The following is a 21681-nucleotide window of genomic DNA, read 5'->3' on the forward strand; positions in this document are numbered from 1 at the left end:
AGCCGACCGCGGCACGGTGCGCCGCTCGCTGGCGCTGGTCGGCGCGCTGCTGCTGCTGCTGCTGGGCTCGCTGGCGGCGCTGGGCGGCGCGCTGGTGACGGGCGCGGCGGCGCGCACCGCGCTGCTGGTGGCCGCCGGCGTACACCTGGTGGCCAGCTCGGCGCTGACGGTGGGCGTGGCCAGCCGGCGGCGGCCGCTGCTGCTGGCCGGCCTCACGTGGCTGGCCGTGCTGACGGCGGCGGCGCTCTACGCCAGCTGCTCGGCCTGGCCCGGCTGCGGCTGGCACCTGGCCGTGGCGCTGCTGGCGCTGGGCTACCTGCTGCTCACGCTGGCGGCCGTGCTGCGCTACTACCACTCGCTGCAGCCGACCGACGGCGGCGACCGCCAGCTACCCTACAGCGCCATGGAGGAGACCGCCGCCGGCACAGAGATGGTCCTCCTGACCGCCTCCGGCCGGGCGCAGACGGGCGAGTCGGCCACCGACCGACTGGTGGCCCGGTGACCGAGGGATATCTGTGGCCGTGTGCAGTGAGACGAAAGGCTCTGTGAGCGTATTCAGTGACTGGCTGATGCGTGATCCGGTCCGCATATGGCCTGATGTAGCCCGTGAGATTGGTGATGAAGGGGGACGGTGTGCCCGTGATTGCTGAAGGAGGGACCCGTGTGATCGGTCACGGAGGGACCGTGTGCCTGTGGTTGCTGAGGAACCCGTGTGCCCGTAACTGCTGACGGAGGAACCGTGTGTCCGTGATTGCTGACGGAGGGACCCGCGTGCCTTTGATTGCTGACGGAGGAACCCGTGTCCGCGCGCCCGTGATTGCTGACGGACGGACCCGCGTGCCTGTAACTGCTGACGGAGGGACCCGTGTGATCGGTGACGGAGGAACCGTGTGCCCGTGATTGCTGACGGAGGAACCCGTGTCCGTGTGCCCGTGATTGCTGACGGAGGAACCCGTGTCCGTGTGCCCGTTACTGCTGACGGAGGGACAGGTGTTCCGCGTGGTGCTGGTGAGGTCAATGACCGAATCCATGGAGGCTGTGAAATGCTGTGCTGTGGCAGAACGGTCGCCATACACAGAGGTGACGAGGGTGCCGTGTTTGATGCTGTATGTAACTGGGCAGAGTGGGATCATTGACACTGGCACTGCGTTGCTGGCCCGTTACCATTTACTGAAATCCCACCTTATAACCTGAGAACTGAGTAATCGTAAACTCAGATACGGGATGCCTAAATGTGGCAAGCTGCGACCCAATTTGTATCGCAGAATACCGTGTATCGTAAATAAAACAGTGGTGCGCGTCGCCTAATCAGGAAGAGACCCGTCAAGAGACCACCGATCAGGGCATGTTGTCAGACACGCCCCGACAGACGTCGTCTCGTCAAACAATGATACAGGCGTCACAGGTCCCAGAAATGTTGCTGACGCTGAGTGACGCACCAATTACTGGTGACGGGACCACCAGGCACCGAGAACGGAAAACCGCGCGTCCTTAACGCAAGGTCACGAGCCAGTCGGCGAACAAACAACAGCTGGGCAGCAGAGTCGCAGAATGCAGCAAAATCCGGCTCACGAAACACCGTCGCAATAACTACGTCATCCTACGCAGCAAACATGACCTAGGACCCAATTAAATCTGTATTTCGTAGTCACATTATAAAAGCATCGTCGACTGAGTGCGACTATTTATTTGACAAAATAATTACTACGAAAAATACATTACACAGCGCGGTATTAGCCCAGCGGTATCTTTGTGCACGTAGGACAAACGTGGCAGCGCGGCGCGCCCGGCGTCCGCCGGCCCTGAGGTGGCCGCCGTCGGCCGTCGTCGGCCGCGCGCCCGGCGTACAGACTAGAAAAAAACAGGGGACAGCGCCGTCCGCGCCGTCTCGGCCGCCGCTCGCGCGCGCGCAGCCGGTAAAGCGCTAGATTTGCATTAAATACTCTGCGCGCCGGCGGCGGCAGCAGGTATTAGGGTCCGCTGCCGCCGGCCGGCGCGCCGTTAGAACCAAGGCAACAACTGGCACACGCACACCAGATCAAATGGTATCAGCTCACAACGCGCTCACACCCGATTTGGAGCCAATCTCGCGGGTCGGCGGTACAAAACTAAAGCCTCACGCGCGCGCGCTCCTCGCTCCCGAGAGGTGCGCGCCGCACCGTGTCGATGTGTTGAGATTCGGTATCGCTGCCGGCCGCTGCCAGCTGTGCTCCCTAGCCGAGCGCGCCGTCCAGCAGACACGAGCCCAGGAACAGCTCGTCCTCCTTGTCCAGCGCCGTCTTCTGTAACGGAGCGTACACACTGACGGCCGGCGCAGCTGGGGACGCCCAGGAGAGCCTAGGAAGTCTCCACGAACTATGTACACACAACAAAGGCACACGATATGGACACCATTCAGGTTCGGGCAACACAAAACGCAAAACATGACAACACAAAACAAGACGACGTCGATCAAGCCAAATCAAACAAGAAAACACAACAATAGCATCTGAAAATGAGCCGATATTCAGGCAAACTAATAATATACACATCTTATTGCAACTGAATGAAAGAACAGCGCAAATTTTCACTATGGATCCGTTGGTAGCAAAGCCTACCATCAAAACACTGGCGAAGTCCAAACAAAACAATAAACACAGAACGCCCAAAAAGGGCCAATCGGCAGCTCATAGTGCCAGCACTTACCACAGCTTCATACTCCATGGCCGCTGGCTAGCGGCACCGTATGCATTAAAAGGAACAGAAGGAATAAGTATCACATCCGGGGAGTAACGTTTGACAGACAGCGGAGGAGATATAGATAAGATAGATAGATAGATAGAGGTGCGGCTATAGGGCAGGGCTGGGAGCATATCGGCGCAACACTAGCTATTGAGCAGCTTCCACGTCGGTGGCCCACGTGATAACGGGTAACGACTTGGCCTGTGGAAACAGACGGCGGTCACAGTCTGTGGGCCGCGGCCACACCGGCACCGCTGGCCGCGCCACTCGCTGGCCACACCAGCTGGTCACGCTTACTGTTCTCTTCACTGACCAGGCGACACGAGGGAGCGGGGGCCAAGAGGGGAGGCGCAGCATAGTCGAGCATACAGCGAGCACAGAGCGCGGGAACTCGGCGGCACGAGCGCGTGGCAGATAGACGGCGCGCTGCACGACGATAGGCCGGGAGAGCAGCGGCTCAGAGCGGCAGGCCTCGCCGTAAGAACACTCACCGTGAGCAGGTTGACGCCGGCGTTCTTATGTCGGCTCGACTCCGTGTCGAAATGGATGCCCAGCTTGTGAGCGACCGTCAAGTGCATGTCATTCTCTAAAGCCTCGTCTTCCTGCGCAGGGCATAGTGGGTTAGTGTGGACGTGCGCCGGCCAGTCGCTCGCAGCGGTTAGAGCAAGCGGCGGCGGTAGGAGGCAGACAGAGTGACGGGCAGAGGGAGCCGGTCAGTCGGCCGCCGAGCGTCACGGATATGTTTGTATGCGTCACACGGACCCCAGCTGCACCGGTCCGTGACGGTCGTGACGGTTCAGCAGCCGTCACGGACAAGGCCAGCGCGTCACGCACCAGCGGCGGCGATGGCGGAGCGACCGCACTGCTGGGAACCGCCTATAACAAAGCTAGCCCAGCCCCACCGCACCGAGGCTCGGTTCCCCGGCAGGTCGGCTCCGACCCGTTGTTACGCCGTGTTTGTTGATACGCGACGCTACACTGACCATCACGCTCTAACCCCACACCACTGACCGTTAGACCGGGATATTTTAGTGAGCCCACTCACGATAAAAACGCCCGTTACGAGAGCCACACTACTGCCACCAAACCACCATTAGTCACACAGTGTGCCGGGCTCGGCGCTCTCGCAGTTCCCGGTCCCCCGCCGCCACCGTCCCTCCCTCAGCCGGAGCGCCGCGCAGTCCGGCTCGGAGCTCCACTCACCGCGATCCACGGGTGGATGAGCACCTCCTCGGCCGAGAACCGGGCGTCCGGCTCCACCTGCAGCATGGCCGTGATGAGCTCGCGCGCCGCGTCCGACACATCGTCCCAGAACGGCGGCGTGAACTCAAACTCGCCAGAGAGGATGCGGTCGAACAGCTCCTCCTGGTTGTTGTCGGCCGACGCGAACGGCGGGAAGCCGCACAGCAGGATGTAGGTGATGACGCCCGCCGCCCAGATGTCCACCTGGAGGAAGTCGGAGAGCGGCCGGCCGGCGGGGTCAGGGAGACGCTGGGCTACAGGGCGGGACAGCGATTAACGAACAGAACACACCACCCACATTCTGATCACAGGCCAGTTTCCCGGCCACCCCCTCGTCCCCCCGTCCCACCTTGACGCCGTAGCCGACTCCGCTGAGGATCTCGGGCGCCACGTAGGTGGGCGTGCCGCAGACGGCGTACAAGGGGCCCGTCACCTCCTGGGCCAGACCGAAGTCGCCCAGCTTCAGGCTCTTGACGCCGCCGGGCCGCTCGACCAGCAGCAGGTTCTCCGGCTTGATGTCGCGGTGCACGATGTCCAGGTGGTGCAGGTAGGAGAGTGCCGAGGCCAGGTCGCGCACCATGTTACTGGCGTCCTTCTCCGTGTACTTGGTCGTGGTCGAGATGGCGTCGAACAGATCGCCGCCCTGCCGACCGGGGAACGGAATGTCAGATAAGCAGGACGGGCAGGGCGCCTATTTCGGGCTCATACCATGATTGATGAGCTAACATCACCCAGTCATTAAATCAATAATGTGTCGACAGCATGTGACGAAACAATCACGAATGTCATTTATCAATATCACCATAAAACATGAAATAATTTATCCTAGCATTGGAGTTGATAATTCATGAGCTGTCGCCGGCCTTAGTCCGTGCCAGTATTTAGCTGGATCCCAGCTCGCCGAACGGCTCACCACTCTACCCCACAGGGCCAATGCTGTGCGTCAGTCTGCAGCGCGCGGGCGGTTACCTTGACCAGCTCCATGACGAGGTAGAGCTCCGCGGGAAAGTCGAACTCCTCCACCAGCTGGATGATGTTGGGGTGGTGCACCCGCCGCAGGATCGACACCTCGTTCTCGATCATCTGCTCCTTCCCCCGGCACTTGGACTTGTCGATGGCCTTGAGCGCGTGCTCAGCACCAGAGGACCTGTGTACGGACAGCAGCGGGCGTTAGGAGTCGCGCCAAACGTGTCACCCACACAACCAACGGTAAAAACAGACAGCACCAGCAGCCTTCGACCCGAAAGAGCCCCATAACAGTCGGCTATCCAAAGAAAACACCGACGCGACTCGGAACTACAACACTCACAGCGCTAATGTATCGTAACGATCAGCAAACAATCCGGCCTCCTCTCCACTCAGCCCACCCACAGTCTATACAGTTTCCCGATTGTAGTTCTCTCCACTCAGCTCACTCATCCATCGTACGTCAGCCCAGCTCCCCGGCACCCGTCGGCCGGCCCATACGCACCTGTGCACACACTCGCACACCACGGCGAAGTTGCCGTCGCCGATCTTGCGGCCGACCCAGTACTTTTCCCGCACGCGGGCCGGGCAGTCGACGCCGCTCTCACTGGGGGGCGGCGCCGCTCCGTTCGTCTGGCCAGAGGCGAGGAACGGCGACTTGGCGCGCAGCCGGCGGCGCGCGCGCGGCGTGGCCAGCGTGCTGTAGCCGTCGGGTGCGCCGGCCGGTCCGGCCATCGAGGCGCGGCCGCCCGGCGCGCGCGCAGACACCGCGCGCCGGCCGCTGGACGAGCGGAAGGCCGAGGGATGCTCGGTGCCCGGCTCGAGCACGTGCTTACTGCCCGCCTGCCGGCAGACCGGTCAGAGGAGTCAGCGGGAGCACGGGCCAACCGAGGCCGTGCCGAAACGCACACTGCAAACTACGCTCAAAGTCCCCTCCCACTCTCCCAGTCTTTCTCCGCCACAGATCCACATTACAGCGCGAGGCCACGGGGAATAATCAGCCTTAGAAACTGCGACTATGAACATAATCGATCGAACAATAATAATCAGCCTCAGTGTTCCGACAGTTAGTTAACCATCTAGCTGCACGCAGCTCGGTGTCATATCAACCTCGGTTCATTAAATGACAGCAACAATCAGCGGCCATGTCAATTATGCTTACCACGTCCCTCACGGTCAACTGATATTAAGCAGATAGCGTATATTCAAGTACCACTAGCCTGATGTGGCACATGACCACCATGACTCACGGCCCACCTGCGTGAGCTCGGCCGATTTCCACTGACCTGGCCTATCAGCCACTTCATTTCGTCCGGGTGCAGGTCAAAGTCGTCCGGACGATGCTTCTCGTGGCCGTACGCGATGAACAGAGAATCGTTGTCAAAGAAATCTTCTAGTTCCCGAATCTGCAATGGATAGTGAAATGAGGTCGAACAAAAAAACTAAGCACAATAATACTGATCCCAGAACACTAGCTGCCCTCGGATGATAAGTTTCATCCAAAACGGCTTAATGAATGACGAGTTCACGTTCAGCGATGAGGATGACAATAGCAAAGCCGAGTGCTTCGTTGAGCACAACATTACATCAGTAACTCAAAATGAATACACAGAACATAGAAACAATTGAATCAGCACATTCTGACCATCTACCTCGAGATAACCGTAAGCGTATTCTATCCCTTGGCAGTCCTACCTGTCGGCCTTCGACGGTGAAGATTTTCCTCACGACACCCGAGTCGAGTTTGACGGCGCGCGACAGCTCCTGCAGCACCTGCTCGAACGAGTGCGCCGTCTTCTTGTTGAGCAGCATGCGCACGAGCCGGCGCGGCCGGGTGCCGCTGCGTATCACGGTGATCAGCTTGGGGTGGATGAAGTCCCGCGAGCCGCCGCCGGCCGTCATCCGCTCGCTCGACTCGGTCTGCATGTCCTGCCGGGGCGGCCGGGAGCCGGGTCGGGTCAGCGCCGGCATCGCGCCAGAGCCGCGCACGGCACCGTCAGCTCCGCAGACCGCACCCAGAGCCGGGACAGAGACGGCAGAGAGCCGCCGGCGGCGAGAGGTCCACTCTACCGACACCGCCGCTCCACGGGCCGCTCAATACTGGCCCGGCGACAGGCAGTTGTCCCGCTGCCCTGCAGGAAACCCTCCCCGACGGTACGCTGACTCACGGGTCGATACCTCACGAGTCACGGACCGCCCCTCACCTGGCTTCACCCCCCCCCCCCCCCACCCCCACCACCACCCAACACACACGGGGACCCACCTGCGCGCTGCCAGAGTGCTGCGGCGGCGTGTGCGCCGGCGAGGGCTGGCCGCGCCGCGTGTTCCACGTCGGGTCCTGGCTGCCCAGGTAGTCGAGCTTCTTGAAGGTGTCCGTGCTGGAGCAGACGTAGTTCTGTCCCTCGAGGATGTCGTCCAGGCTGTTGACCTTCATGCCGTCCAGTGTGAAGATGACGCGCACGCCCATCGGCAGCGCGGCGCGGCTCACCACCGAGGAGCGAGTCAGGTCGGCCAGCAGGCTGTCGAACGTGCGGTAACGGTCCGGCGGCACCGCGAACGCCAGACCCTTGAAGAAACGGTCGCCGTTCCGGTAGAAGCGCACCTGAAACAGCGGACGCGTGAGATCAGCGAATGGTGAGCGAAAGTACACGGAGCACAATGGAGAACTGTTACATTATCAAGAAAAGATATCCACTTTCTCAATGCAAGATATAACCAGACATGATGCTTCAGGCGAAAGCCATCTCAACTTATTTATAATTGAAAGTTAATAAAGCCCAGTAGCATCAGCCAATGTCTCAACTATAGGCAGGCTTCAAAAGTAGCAGCCCTCGTCCTCCCAGCAGGCCGGGCTGCACGGGGTTACCTTTTTGGCCCGTTTGTCGGCGGACATTTTGACGAGCGATGTGCGCGTGCTGGCGCCCGTGGGCGTCTGCTGGCCGGCCGGACTGAGGCGTGGCGTCGAGTCGCCGCCCGTGTCGCCGTGCTCCTCCGAGCCGTAACCGTTAGTGTCGCCGGCCACCATCTCGGCGCCTCTCCACGATAATTTACCTGCAGACACACAGCCGTCAATCTCCGCTCATTACAGGGTGTCCGGAAATTGATTGCACACTCTTTTAGCACGGAATATATAGTCTACGACATGGAATGGACAGGAGCTTCGATTAGCATGGCCACGTGTGTAACCAAAAATCAAGGATTTTGCCGGATGAATATCCGGAGATCCGGAGGATGCGGATGAATTTCTTTCCACGTGGGTTTACATTTTCATATATTTTCTTAACATTTCATACATTTTTTCTTAACAATCGTCGAATGATTCGTCTTCAAGGGCCAAGTCGTAACTGTGACTTTGAAATGGTGACCGTATATTTTATTGGAAACTTTTGGCACACATTGTTACAGGAGCATTTATACATATTCATTGCATTACAGTTTTAACATTAGTCTAAAATTAAATGAAATTCGATGAAATTCGTCTAAAACTTGAAGATGAGGAAGTGCGAGCACTCGCGCTCTACTTTCAGGGTCCCAGGGCTATATATGGCCTTGGTCCCAGGGCGTATCGGTTCCTACAAAAACAGTACGTCCTTCCCCATCCTCGAACTCTGCGGAAGATGGAAAAAATACAGATGCGACCTGGCTTTCATGACGCTATCTTGGCTCTCATAAAAGAGAAGTTCGCCGGAGCAAGTGCCAAGGACAAGCTGTGCATCATTTCGTTCGACGAAATGCAGCTGAAACCAAGGTTGGCCTACCAGCGGGGTGATGACGTCATCGAGGGCTTCACTGATCATGGCTCTCTCTGCCGCGCCAATGCCTGCGCCGACCACGCCTTGGTCATGATGGTGCGGGGCGTCAGTGTCACCAAACGCTGGAAACAGCCCATCGGTTTCTTTCTGACTTCCGGAACGACCAAGGCCGTTGTGCAGCAGCAGCTGTTAACACAGTGTGTCCAACGTGTAACAACAGCGGGATTCACTGTGCTAGCTACAACTTGTGACATGCCAAAGAACAACCAGGCGACCTACATACTGCTCGGAGCTGCGGAAACCGGCTTGTTCACCGTGGACGGGCACGAGGTTGCTGCTCTGTATGACGTGCCTCACATCTTCAAATGCATACGAAATGCATTAATGAAATACGATATTGAAGTAGACGGTGAAGTAGCCTCTTGGAGTCATTTAGAAACACTCTATGCACTGGAATGCGCTTCTTCCCCACGGGCTGCTCCAAAACTAAGCCAGAAACACATCAGGCCAAACAGCTTTGAAAAATGAAAGTCAGCTATGCCCTACAGGTGATGAGCCGGACAGTAGCAGCAGCAATCACATTGCATGCGACCCACGGCAAGCTCCCGCGCACTGCACTCCCGACTGCTACTCTCCTGCTGCGCCTCAACGACCTGCCCGATGTGCTAAACTCTTCCGCCCGGTTCGACCCCTGCTCAAAGCGACGCGCGATATCCAGCCTCCATCCAGCAACGGCGGGAGAACACATGCAGTTTCTTCAGTAGAGCGACGCCTGGCTGCAGCGGTGGACGGTCGGTGGCGGCGCCAGCATCGACTCCATTCGAGGACTGCGACTTAAACGATAAAAGGCGTGGTGAAAATCTGGGACTTGTGTCAGGCTGCTGGGTGCACGTTCCTGTGCACTCGCCGCTTAAACCAAGATCCAAGCTACTGAAAATGAAAGAGTTTATCTCGGCAAAAATATGTATTAGGCACATACACGGTGCCTGTGTACCTATGTACTTATAATGAAGAAACATTATGACAACGTTTGAAACGTTTAACACCAGGGATGCGGAGCCGGAGCCGGAGTCGGAGCCGGAGCCGCCGGAGCCGGCATATTTTGCCCGGAGCCGGAGCCGGAGCCGTGAAACAAAATAGCCCGGAGCCGGAGCCGGAGCCGGAGCCGCCAAAAAAGGGGGCGACTCCGGCTCCTTTTTATTTTTTGAAGAGGAAAAAAATAATAATTGACCTAGTTCGGTTTGACAGTACAAGGCAGTAAAACATATGGTACTTACGTCATGGGCCATCAAGTGAATGAAAAAATCCGAATATCCCCAGTATCCCACAGTACGCAAACAACTTCCTGTTTGCTCTTCCCCCCCCCCCCACGTCTACTGCATCCCCTGAACATGAGGACCAGTCATCAGGTGACGGCCATTGTTTTCAAACCAGTGCAGTGGACTGCGACTCCCAGCACCGTCTCATCCCACACACCCCCCACCCCTCACCCCCAATGCAGCCGAGACGGGTGTCAGCTTACGATGGTTCACTGAACTCCGATTCGCGGCGACTGCGTTTCCAATGCCATCGCTTCCTAGCCCTTTGTTCTGCCAGTTCTCTCCGAGGTGCGTTTGCGCGGGGACGCGGTGAGCCGGTCATGGCAAAGAGTAACGCGTATAACCAATCCAATTTTTCTTCCACCCGTATTTAATTGATTGCGTAGGGGATGTACTGAGTCGGAGCCGGAGCCGCCGGAGCCGGAGCCGCCGGAGCCGGACCATTTTACTCGGAGCCGGAGCCGGAGCCGGAGCCGCCATAACATTTCACCCGGAGCCGGAGCCGGAGCCGGAGCCGATTTTTTTCTCCGGAGCCGGAGCCGGAGCCGGAGCCGTCTGAAATTTCCACGGCTCCGCATCCCTGTTTAACACAACCCCTCCTCTAAATGCATTTATGAAACGTGAGTGGGCCAATAAAGGCAACTAGTTTTAATTGTAACAAAAAAGCACTTCTGGGCACGTAAATGTGGTAAAATTCACCACCCCATATCGCCTCTACCGGAAACCCGTTTTAACCCCCGAAGGACATTGGCAATAGAGCAGGATCGTTCATGTTTATCAAAACAGCCGGCAACTTTCTATCGCAGCGAAAGGTTGGCTAGGACGAGAGTCATTGCTTTCACTGACTATGACAAACCTACTCGAACGGATTTCACCTAGGAAGTTACCAAACGAATGTTGGAAAATACATCAGCACCATGAAAAAACCTTACCCACCATCCTCAGCAACGCCGCCTCCTGCCGGCGTCCACCGGAAAAGGGCGGCAAACGAGCGAAGTTTAAATTGTCAGAAGTGATTCCAGACAGCGGCACCTGATTAGAATAAAATACACCTTCTCATATTGCCCCGGTACCCCGTTATGCCCCACCTTCTATTAGTTATAGGTCTGGCAACTATACTTTCATCCTCGTAAAGGAAGTAACCACAGCGAATCCGCACGACTAAATCATCAGGTCGCCAAAAACTCGGCAGTTACAGGAAATCTCGATCTTGTCCATTCCATGTCGTAGACTATATATTCCGTGCTTTTAGTACATTTGACAAGGAAACAAAACGAGCATGTTTTATGGTTTATTTGCCGATATACCCTCCACCCAGTCGCACACACTCCCTCATGCGGTCTGGCATGCCGCACATGAGGTTATCCAGTGTCTCCGCACTGATGCTGAGCCACGCTCGCTGGAGGTTCCTGATTAGCGCCTTCTCGGTGGTAGCCGGCTCCATCATATCGAGCTCGCTCTGCACGATAGCCCACACGTTCTCGATGGGCGACAGGTCAGGGCTGTTGCCCGGCCATACACCCTTCTCCCAAAACCCTGGGAGGTTGTCCCGGCACCACTGTTGAGTGCTGGTGGCGTGATGAGCCGGAGCGCCGTCTTGCTGGAAGATCGCCTCGGACATCTTCGGGAGCAGCTCGACCTGTGTTGGCGGCCCCGTCTTCCTCTTCCGCTTCATCGCCGACGCTGCCGACTTCTTCAGGACCTCCTCCACGTAGTACTGGGCCGTCACGGTCTGGCCGCGGGGGACGAAGTGGAGCTCCGACAGGCCCTGATGACCCATCATGGCCCAGACCATGACTCTCAGCGGCTGCTTCACCGTGTCGATGGCAGGCACTTCAGCGCTGCTGTGCGCCCAGACGCGCTCGTTCTGGCGATTCGGCGGGTGCATGAGCTCGAACACCGACTCATCGCTGAACAAGACGCGCCGCCAGTCCTGGATGGTCCAGTTCTTCCGCTCCCGGGCAAATGCCAGCCTTTTCCGCTTCTGGGCTTCGGTCAGTTTTGGCTGGCGGCGCAGTTTTAGCGGCTTGAGACCCAAGCACTTGGTCATGTAGTGGTGAACAGTGGTCTTCGACACCGGGTGACCCTTCTCAGTCAGCTTTTTGGCCAGTTTCCGCGTCGATTGGCGTCGTTTCAGCACGGCCTTGGCGAGCACGATTTTGGCCACTCTGCTCAGCACAGTCTTTCTCCCACGACCTTTACGATTCTCCAGTGATGCACCGCTGCGGTCGAGAGCTAGCCAGTAATGAAGGGTCCGGCGAGATACGCCCACTTGTCGGGCAACATCGCCTACCGTCATCCCGGCTTGAACCATCCCAACCGCGCGGTGGCGCGTCGTCAAAGTGTGCTCCCTCACCATTCCCGATATGGGGCCCGCGGGCCGCGCGCGAAGACTGCCTCTCGGAAAATGACCTGTGGCCGCTCACTGCGGCTCGGGTCAGGTCACCTGCTGGGTCACGTGATCAACTGACACTCTGGGGTGCCCGGGGGCGGGGTCGCGACCCTCCCTAACCGGTTTGGCGGGAGCATGTGCGAGATACGGGCATATGGACAGTGTGCAATCAATTTCCGGACACCCTGTACAGGGTGGGGCAGAAAGATTTACCTGTTTGTTTTCGGTCAATAACTCAAAAATTTATAAACGGATTTTGATAAAATTTTGCATGCAGCTTCCTAACTGACTCATGTATCAACATTATGATCCTTTTTGCATTTTGTAATATCTGTTGGCAAGCTATAGCGAAGATGACTAAGAGAGCCCAAATTGCGGCGCTGAAGTAGGTTGGCCATAGCTCCTGAAGCGTTGCCAAACAGCTCGGTGTTGCCGTAAAAACTGTTTGCAATGTAATTAAATGACTTAAAAAGACAGCCTTAGTGTCGACTAAGTCCATGCCAGGCAGAACAAGGGATATCTGCTTCAAAAAGCTGGTAAATATCGTGCACAAGAAGGTGTTTCAAGTTCTAGGCGAAGCATGCGCAAACTGCCAAGGGAACTCGGTGTTTCGCCAAGAACCGCCAGGAGAATCATAAACGACGGCTTGGGCTTCATGTCATACAGTGTGCAACATCGGCACCTAATTTCGGCGGGATCCAGGGAAAAGCGGCTACACAGGACCCAAAAGACATTGGAAGAGATGAGGAGCGCCGGTAACAAGGCATTCTTCTGGTCCAATGACAACATTTTCATGCTTGAGCCCCAGACACTCCCAAAGCGTCAGATTTTTGGCAGATGGTCCATCCAGCATTGATCCTGCTATTCGCACCATTTTTCGTCGCCAGCAGCTTGCTGGTGTCTTGGGTTGGGCTGCCGTCGCATCCGACGGCTCAAAAGGAACCTTGGTCTTCATCAAGGAGGCTGTAAAAGCTAATTTACAGGTTTAAGTCCATCTGCTGGAGAAACACGCTTTGCCTTGGGTCACTCAGTCGTTCCGAGACGGATACGTCTTCGTCCAGGACGGTGCGCCGCCGCAAACGGCCAACATCGCTCAACCGTGGTGGGAGACCCACATGCCTGGGTTCTGGGACAAAGACATTCGGCCATCATCAAGTCCAGACCTGAACCCGATGGACTTCGCAATCTGGACCATCTTGGAGAGGAGGGTGTGTGCAGCGGCACACAGCAGAATCGCCGCGCCCTGGAGCTGGCCCTCGAGACGGCACCGTCGAATCTTGGCGGGGACACCGTGCGGCGCTCGTGCCCCTCCGCAGAGGAACGTTTCGAGGCAGTGGTGAAGGACAAAGGTGACCCTATGGAGTCATAATGCCGTCGCTGAGATGTGTACATGTTACTGCATATATGTGCCAGAAATCAATTTCATATCTTTGTTCGGGGCCGAAATATTTAAGAAAATCAAGAGGTAAATCTTTCTGCCCCACCCTGTAGAAGCTAAAAGGATCGTCATCAAGGGAGCTAGGACGACGGATGTTCGTTTTATTTCGTCCTGGAAACACTACCAGACAGGCAGGTCTGTGGCGTTAGGGCGATGTGATATAGAGTCTCGCTGTCACGTGGATAGCATCCCGACAGCTGCATTGTCTGTGTGATGCCTCAGGATCTCTCTGAATGTTGATTAAGTTGCTGCTTTCCCCATCCAGTCCTTCTGGAAACAACTGGGGTGTCATGAGATATGACATCAAAATCAGGGATGCGGAGCCGGAGCCGGAGTCGGAGCCGGAGCCGCCGGAGCCGGCATATTTTGCCCGGAGCCGGAGCCGGAGCCGGAGCCGTGAAACAAAATAGCCCGGAGCCGGAGCCGGAGCCGGAGCCGCCAAAAAAGGGGGCGACTCCGGCTCCTTTTTATTTTTTGAAGAGGAAAAAAATAATAATTGACCTAGTTCGGTTTGACAGTACAAGGCAGTAAAACATATGGTACTTACGTCATGGGCCATCAAGTGAATGAAAAAATCCGAATATCCCCAGTATCCCACAGTACGCAAACAACTTCCTGTTTGCTCTTCCCCCCCCCCCCCCACGTCTACTGCATCCCCTGAACATGAGGACCAGTCATCAGGTGACGGCCATTGTTTTCAAACCAGTGCAGTGGACTGCGACTCCCAGCACCGTCTCATCCCACACACCCCCCACCCCTCACCCCCAATGCAGCCGAGACGGGTGTCAGCTTACGATGGTTCACTGAACTCCGATTCGCGGCGACTGCGTTTCCAATGCCATCGCTTCCTAGCCCTTTGTTCTGCCAGTTCTCTCCGAGGTGCGTTTGCGCGGGGACGCGGTGAGCCGGTCATGGCAAAGAGTAACGCGTATAACCAATCCAATTTTTCTTCCACCCGTATTTAATTGATTGCGTAGGGGATGTACTGAGTCGGAGCCGGAGCCGCCGGAGCCGGAGCCGCCGGAGCCGGACCATTTTACTCGGAGCCGGAGCCGGAGCCGGAGCCGCCATAACATTTCACCCGGAGCCGGAGCCGGAGCCGGAGCCGATTTTTTTCTCCGGAGCCGGAGCCGGAGCCGGAGCCGTCTGAAATTTCCACGGCTCCGCATCCCTGATCAAAATTGACATCCTGATGATGTCCTGCTGCCCATCATACATCCCTCTCTGTCACACTTCCTTGATGCACCCTAAAATCCTATAAATCTCTACCTATGTTCCACTTTTCAGAAATGTTTGAGACATGTTATGGTTTAAAAACTGGTATTTTAGTGCAGAGAGCAAGGGGTGCTCAATTTATCTTTCAAGCCTTTGGAGTGTTTTCTTGTCTCAATGTTATTTTTTGTTACATATAAGTGAACAAATAGCCTCTCTATGTAGAAACATATAAATTGGTGACTGTGATGAAGTAAGAATTTAGCTTGCTTGGTATGAAACCATGCAAGGTAAAAAGTCATCAAAAGGTACCTATGAACATTTATTACTGATTCCCTTCTATATCAACTTTTCAGTTCTCCCTTGCCTTGAGCCTTCCACTATTTGTTGAGCTCTTACAAGCAGAATGAAATTTTATTATTTAACTTATGGGCAAAGCAGCTTAGTTATCTCCATTCAAAACATTAAGACTTTCCTCTTCTTTGTGCCATACAACAAGTATTACTGAAACTGAGGTCCACACAGTTTTCGAAGAGTAAATTTTGTTCATTTTCCATTTTTTAAATGTCCTGAATCTAAAAATGATTCTCACTAGTGTAGCAAATAGCATAATTAATTGAGGGGAGGTCTCCATATCCAATCTGATCTAACCCAGCACGCAGCCCGGCCTTCTGCCAGAGGTAGGTGTTAGGTGGGTGTAGGGTTAGGTGAGGTTAGGTATTAGGTAAGGTAACCCAGCTTCAGTTTTACCTTTTCACCAAAACTTTTATTTAAGAAGTTTCAAACCACTCATAAAGGTATTACAAGAATAGAAGAAGCTATTGATGTGCCTATGCTTTCAAAGAAATCAGGCATTTAACAGACCATTCACCAATTCATTCACCAACCAATCACCAATTCATCTATTATCTTCAAATGCTGGACCCATCAGTGTCATCTAAAGCACGTAGCAGACTCTTTTTGTAGTTAAAGCCACATGCCTATTCAAATAGATAAAACAGTGCTGAAAACAATTTCACCCAACTCCATGCAGTGTTTAAAATAATCGAAACTGAAATTCCTCACTCCGCTTCCGAGCGTGCCTTCATCACAAGAGCTTAATTAAATAACCTGGGTCCATATCACATTATATTTCCTGCATTCTAAAAGAGTCTGAGGCAGCCTCAAAATGTATAAAACTAGTCATTGATGCTTACATTTCTCAAATAAGGATGTACAAAAATATAGACAATCGCCAGCCTGTAGCGGTACAAATGCGACGCACTTTGATTGCCATTAAATAATGCCCACACATACTCCAAAAAGGTAAATACGATGCAACCCGCAAGAACACTACCCAACTATCTCGATCCACCACCTAAGCGACCAAGAGTACCAATAACTACTGAAAACTCACCGGTAACACAACCCCTCCCAGCAGCCCCCACCCCGTCGACGACCTCTTTCATCTCACCGCATATGGTAGCCCTGTGAAGACCTCATATGCCAGCGCATTCCCCAAAAACCATGAAGTTTTTACTCTACGTTTTTCTCCCGTCGAAGTCGTCCGTCGTCGACCAAGGCGATAAATACAGTCGACTTTGTCGACTTTGTTTTTGGATTTTGTCATCGACAAAGCCCAAAAAAGCTCTTATACATCGTTTCGTTTTGAATAAAAACGCAAAAGTAGGCTTGTGCCAAAGAAAAACACTTGATAACCTATTCATGATGAGCGAACGACAACATCGTTTCCTATTCCCGCGACCCGCAACAAGCGCTCAGTATCCATGAGGTTGAGGTGTCTTTCTTACCAGTTTCCCTATAGACGGTTCGAGCAAGGCTACGTTCCTAATATTTGAGCAATAGACGGTTTTTGTCCTCCGCAGATGAAATCGTTATCTTTTGATCTTATTTCGAATGAGGTGAAAAAAACGTTAAAATCGAGGGCATTTGACCTTTGATGATCTTGGTGGTCTGGTCACCGAGTAATAAGTAATTGGTCAATAAGGACAAGGTAAAATATGTCTAGTTGTTACCAGTGAGAAAATAATGCGTCGAAGTTGGATCGTAGTTATAGCATCAGACAGTGACGACTCCCAGCAAAAAAAAAAAAAAAAAAATGCTTAGGTAATGTGCCTTTTACAAAGGCAGCGCTCAAAAGCGCACATAGTACACCAATCACCGTTCTGACATTACCTGCGGCTTGCTGGTCGGTCCTCAGTGGCCGCCCTTGCACCAGACGATCCGACGAAGGCGCCCAGCGAACCCTGCAGCGTCGGCGCCCGGCCGGCCGCCGAACCAGGCAAAGAGTACGGCTCTTCACACGGGCCACACTCATCGTCAGCAAACACTTCACCAGCGCAGAGGCGGAGGACGGACTGCGCCTCAGAGACAGCACTGGCATGGCGCCGGCGCCGGCGCTTCACTCGGCGGCCGGGCCGGTCGTCAGCGGCCGGCGGCTGCCGTGTCAGAGCCGGCCCCGGGCCGCCGGCAGCCTGGCCACCCCGGCCCCGACACCGGCCTCCGCGGGGTTAGCACGGGTGTCCTGTCGCTCACACGGCGTCCGTCTCGGCCAGCCGACATGCTGGAGCCGTGGGGTGGGTCTCGGAGCGGCGCGGCCGCCACCGACAGACTGAGATATACATACATACGGCGCACGTGCCCAGTCTGCGCGCACGGCAGCCGCCGACCGGCCACCGGCCACATACGACATACGGCCGTATACGGGCACGGCCGTCAGAGCCGGCCGGCCGATTATATCAGCCGGGAAGCCGACTGCAGGAGAGGCAGAAAAATGGCACCTTCAAATGGACGGCGCCCCGGTACGGGGCGGCCGCTAATCGGATCATACAGGTGTAGGATGACACGAATAGAAATGAGACAGCCAGACGTCCAATAAGCGACTGAGCTGCGTAGCAACTAGCAACGTTTCCAACCCCACAAAAGTCTAGGCATTTCATGTAGTTGGCGACCAAGATCGTGGCGGCAACACATCGAACTTGAGTGGATGTCTTGAGACGGTTTCATCGCCTGTCCGCCAATGTTTGTCCACTGACGCTCCTCCACGCAGCGGGCCGGGGGTCTTTTTCCTAGTGTGCCGAGCAGGGATCCGCGTGGAGCGTTTGAAGTTAAAAGTCCCCCTTTAGCATCGTTCCTCTGGCACAAAGACGGCGTCAAAAGGCGATATTTTCAAGCTAGTTAACCCGCGCCCTGCTGGGGGGGGGGGGTGTTTGAACACCCCCCTTGTGGTTTTTCGCGAATATCTCAAAAACGGCGGCGCGGAGCGCCGCCGTTTTTGGTACACCTTATCATCCATCAATTCTACACATGTTGTGAAAATTTCAGACCAAGGTCATTCAAGGTCAGGTCACCAGGTCACTTGAAGTGACCTCACCTCATAAAAACTTTCAATGTCTGTCATAGCTACACCGAGCGACCGATCGCTTTGAAACTTTCAGCGATTGCTAAGAGCAATAGCATGTACAAAATGTATATCTCAGAATTTTGATATCGATGACCTAAGGTCAGGTCAATTTTGCGACCTCCCCATTATAAGTCAATGGGAGAAAATTGAAATGCGCCTCTTTTGGATGAAAGACATTATAAACACTCCCAAACACCGAATTACAAGTGGTTTAGACACACTGAACTTGAAAATGGTGTCCGTGACCCTTGTTTATGCCCTGAGGTCATCTTAGGTCACGAATGGTATATAACAGTTTTTCGCAAATAACTTTTGATAGAGGCATGCTAGAGCGCTGAAAACGCCTTAGATGTGTTCAGCTCGACGATACGGATCGACTGATATGCAACATGACCCTTTCCGGTCAGGTCATGACCTTGACCTGAGGTCAAATTTTCAAGTTGACCTTTCAAGGTCAAGTCATAGTTCATTCGATGCGTCTTGACGAGAGGAACACGATGCCGGTAAAAGTAAGCTCGTACAAGGCTTGGGTCAAAAGTTATTGCAGAAAAACTGTTTTCGAAAAAATCGGCTATTTTTGCAGTTTTTGCCCCCTGCAGGCAAAACCGTTGACGTTAGGTCAAATCTGAGAGAATTACTCAGAAAGGGTGTTAATAGGGCTATCGAATGCGCTTTTCCGCGGCGCTGTAGCTCTATTGGTTCCCGAGTTATGCGTTGGCTTCTTGGAAATTTTCGACATTCGACCTGGGAATCGGCGAAATTTTGCCTTCAATGACCTCTGGTGACCTGACCTTTGACCTGACCAAAAAATTGACCGAAGTGATTTCGTCATTATTTTTGACGCTCTTTCGAACGCCGCCTTCCGCGTATCGCTACGTGGCCCAGGAGCCGAGTTACAAGGGGGGGTGTTCAAACACCCCCCCCCCCCAGCAGGGCGTGGAAATCCAGGACCCCCAGCAGGGCGCGGGTTAACAGTCGCAACGAAAGAAAGTACTCGTATTGTTGTCATCAGCAGGCATCGGTAGGATTGTGATTGCAGGATTGCAAAATCCTGATTGCATTCCTTTTTGGTGGACTGCACCTGGATTTGAAATCCATTCCAAAAAACAGGATTTGATTGCGGATTGGATTGCATCATACTTCCATTTTTTGCAATCCAATCCGGATTGTGTTTGATTAGTGCTTTGAAATGGTTTGTTGCGATTGGAAATTATTAGATCGGCTTCATCGGCTTAATGTACTTTGCTATTAGGAGCTTTTTTTTCAGAAATTTTGTCCGAATGGATGAATGGGTGGCTATGGGCCCGGGTGCCCCGCTAAGCAGAGCTGGTTGCGAATGACACCACGGACCCACCACCCCACCTTGCCCGCGCCCGGTTCACCGGTGATAATTTGGATCGAAAGTTTAACGTGCCGCAGGTAGATGGCGGCACGGTCCTCCCGGGTCTAGGGTGGCCCTCTCTCGCCAGTTGCCAGCTGGCTTAATATAGGAACGCGGGTCAAACGACGTGGAGCTTCCCGGCCGCGAACTCGCTGCCACCGAGTTAGGAGACGGACGCCTTATCCACTAGGCCACGGGGAGGACATCTAAACTTGAAAGAGGAGGCTTTACATCTAAACTTGAAATAATTTAAACGCTTTTAATTTAAACGCTCAAAATAATATACGCTGATGAACTACATAGGAAGGGCAAAGTTACGTATTTGAGGGCGAGTTTCAAAAACATAAAACACTGGTTGGGTAGAGGTTTCAATGTGGGGGTGTTTGAGGCAAAAAATATTTCCCATAAAATACCTGTGCCTTAGATAGGAATTACTCGCAAGACTAGGTACTAGAAATGGGTGATTTGGGGATGGAGGCACGGCCCTATGCCCCCCTCCCTCCCCCAGACCCACTAGTGCACATAATAATACAAAAGGATTGCAAAAAAGGATTGCGGATTTGATCTCAATCCAAGTGAAAAAGGGGATTGCGGGTAGGAATGCAATCCACTTCGGCACTAGGAATGTGGATTGGGAATGCAATCCTTTCAAAAAGGATTTTACCAATGCCTGCATCAGGCAGCGAAAATGAGGTCATCAGAGTTCACGAAAGGTCCCATTCTCTGGAGTTCTGACACATATTTGAGAAGCATGGACGAAAACATGACCGCATGGCTTTTAAATACTTGATGTTATCGATTTTGTTTTATTATATCGTTTCTTTTCCTTAGAGGTGCTTGCCTAGCCTCATCGGGGATTTCATGAGGTCATCATTTTGACCTCTAGCTTCTTAGGCTGAACGTCAAAATAGTTTCTGCGTTTACTGAGAAAAAAATCTGCGATACTAAACAGAACTCCCAAGAAACGAATTTCGGATGTTCGCAAATACAACGCGATTTAGGTACATGGATTAGAACGAATGCAGCCATCCCAGCATGCAAAATGTCATAGCCAAAGTTAGAGATGTTGCTACGCGGATGCACAATACCTATTCATTGAAGCCCTCGCAGGACGACAGGCTAAACGTAAACAGGTCATGCATTATTCAGCCGCTACATACCTTCTAACCGCATAATTCTAACAAACAGACCGCAGATGTACTGTTATGGCCCTGGTTGAACGTCACGACGCGATCGCCAGCTTTTAATATCCATCCGTACGGGATGCTTCTTCCATACTGGATCATGTGGTCGTATTAGTTAGACCGTAACTGAAAGCTCTGGTAGACCACCAGATGCACGATGTAATTGTAAAGCATTTAGGACGTACAGTCGTCTCTTATGCTAAATAAAAAATGGGCATTGCCCATTGGGCAATGGGCATTCACTACCAGCTACAAGGAGAGATCAGGGGGAAATACCCGTTCATTTAATTTAATGCAATACCTATGCGTAAAAGTAATACTAATAACTAGTATAAAAACACAATACCCTAGAAAATAACATACAAATTAAACAATAATTATCAATGAGTAGGAATAAACGGGCTGTCCAACGACGCGTAGAAACTTGGTTAACAAAACAGCTTATGAAGGGATAATGAAACGTACCTTCAGGGCTGCTTTCGACGTCTTCTAAGAATTTCATCATCTTCAAATGCACCGATAATAGCAAACCACCCTCCCCTCCAACAAATATGAAATTATCCCCTAAATAATCCAACTTAAATATAATGGACTACCTAATAATTCAAGTCAGCTAATTAATCAAGCATCCATGATGTTTTTCTCGTGCGAATGTAGACGGCGCGCGCTGA

The 21681-nt window shown here is 53.7% G+C and overlaps 1 protein-coding gene across 17 annotated transcripts; it reads right to left on the minus strand.

Moving 5' to 3' along the window:
- Positions 1–1619: 1619 nt before the first annotated feature.
- Positions 1620–21669, minus strand: LOC122370147 (serine/threonine-protein kinase DCLK1-like). Of its 17 annotated transcripts, none has more exons than XR_006254521.1 (12): positions 17218–17534; positions 7796–7980; positions 7193–7531; positions 6625–6858; positions 6216–6335; positions 5435–5772; positions 4933–5110; positions 4313–4606; positions 3925–4167; positions 3213–3323; positions 2686–2922; positions 1620–2282 (listed from the first exon to the last, which is right to left on the minus strand). XR_006254521.1 is itself a non-coding variant. In XM_043345504.1 (12 exons), the coding sequence occupies exons 1-12, from the start codon at positions 21513–21515 to the stop codon at positions 2214–2216; spliced, it is 2175 nt and encodes a 724-aa protein (XP_043201439.1). In that variant the 5' UTR covers positions 21516–21644; the 3' UTR covers positions 1668–2213. The 17 variants fall into 17 exon arrangements, 11 of the variants coding, with proteins under 11 accessions (XP_043201443.1, XP_043201435.1, XP_043201441.1 ...); XR_006254525.1 differs by lacking the exon at positions 17218–17534 and adding an exon at positions 21476–21644 and having other exon boundaries at positions 1668–2279; XR_006254524.1 differs by lacking the exon at positions 17218–17534 and adding an exon at positions 21476–21644 and having other exon boundaries at positions 1668–2282.
- Between the last annotated feature and the right edge of the window lie 12 nt (positions 21670–21681).

The sequence above is a fragment of the Amphibalanus amphitrite genome, unplaced genomic scaffold, assembly GCF_019059575.1.
Source record: "Amphibalanus amphitrite isolate SeventyFive unplaced genomic scaffold, NRLGWU_Aamphi_draft 001102F_arrow, whole genome shotgun sequence".
NCBI lineage: Eukaryota > Metazoa > Arthropoda > Thecostraca > Balanomorpha > Balanidae > Amphibalanus > Amphibalanus amphitrite.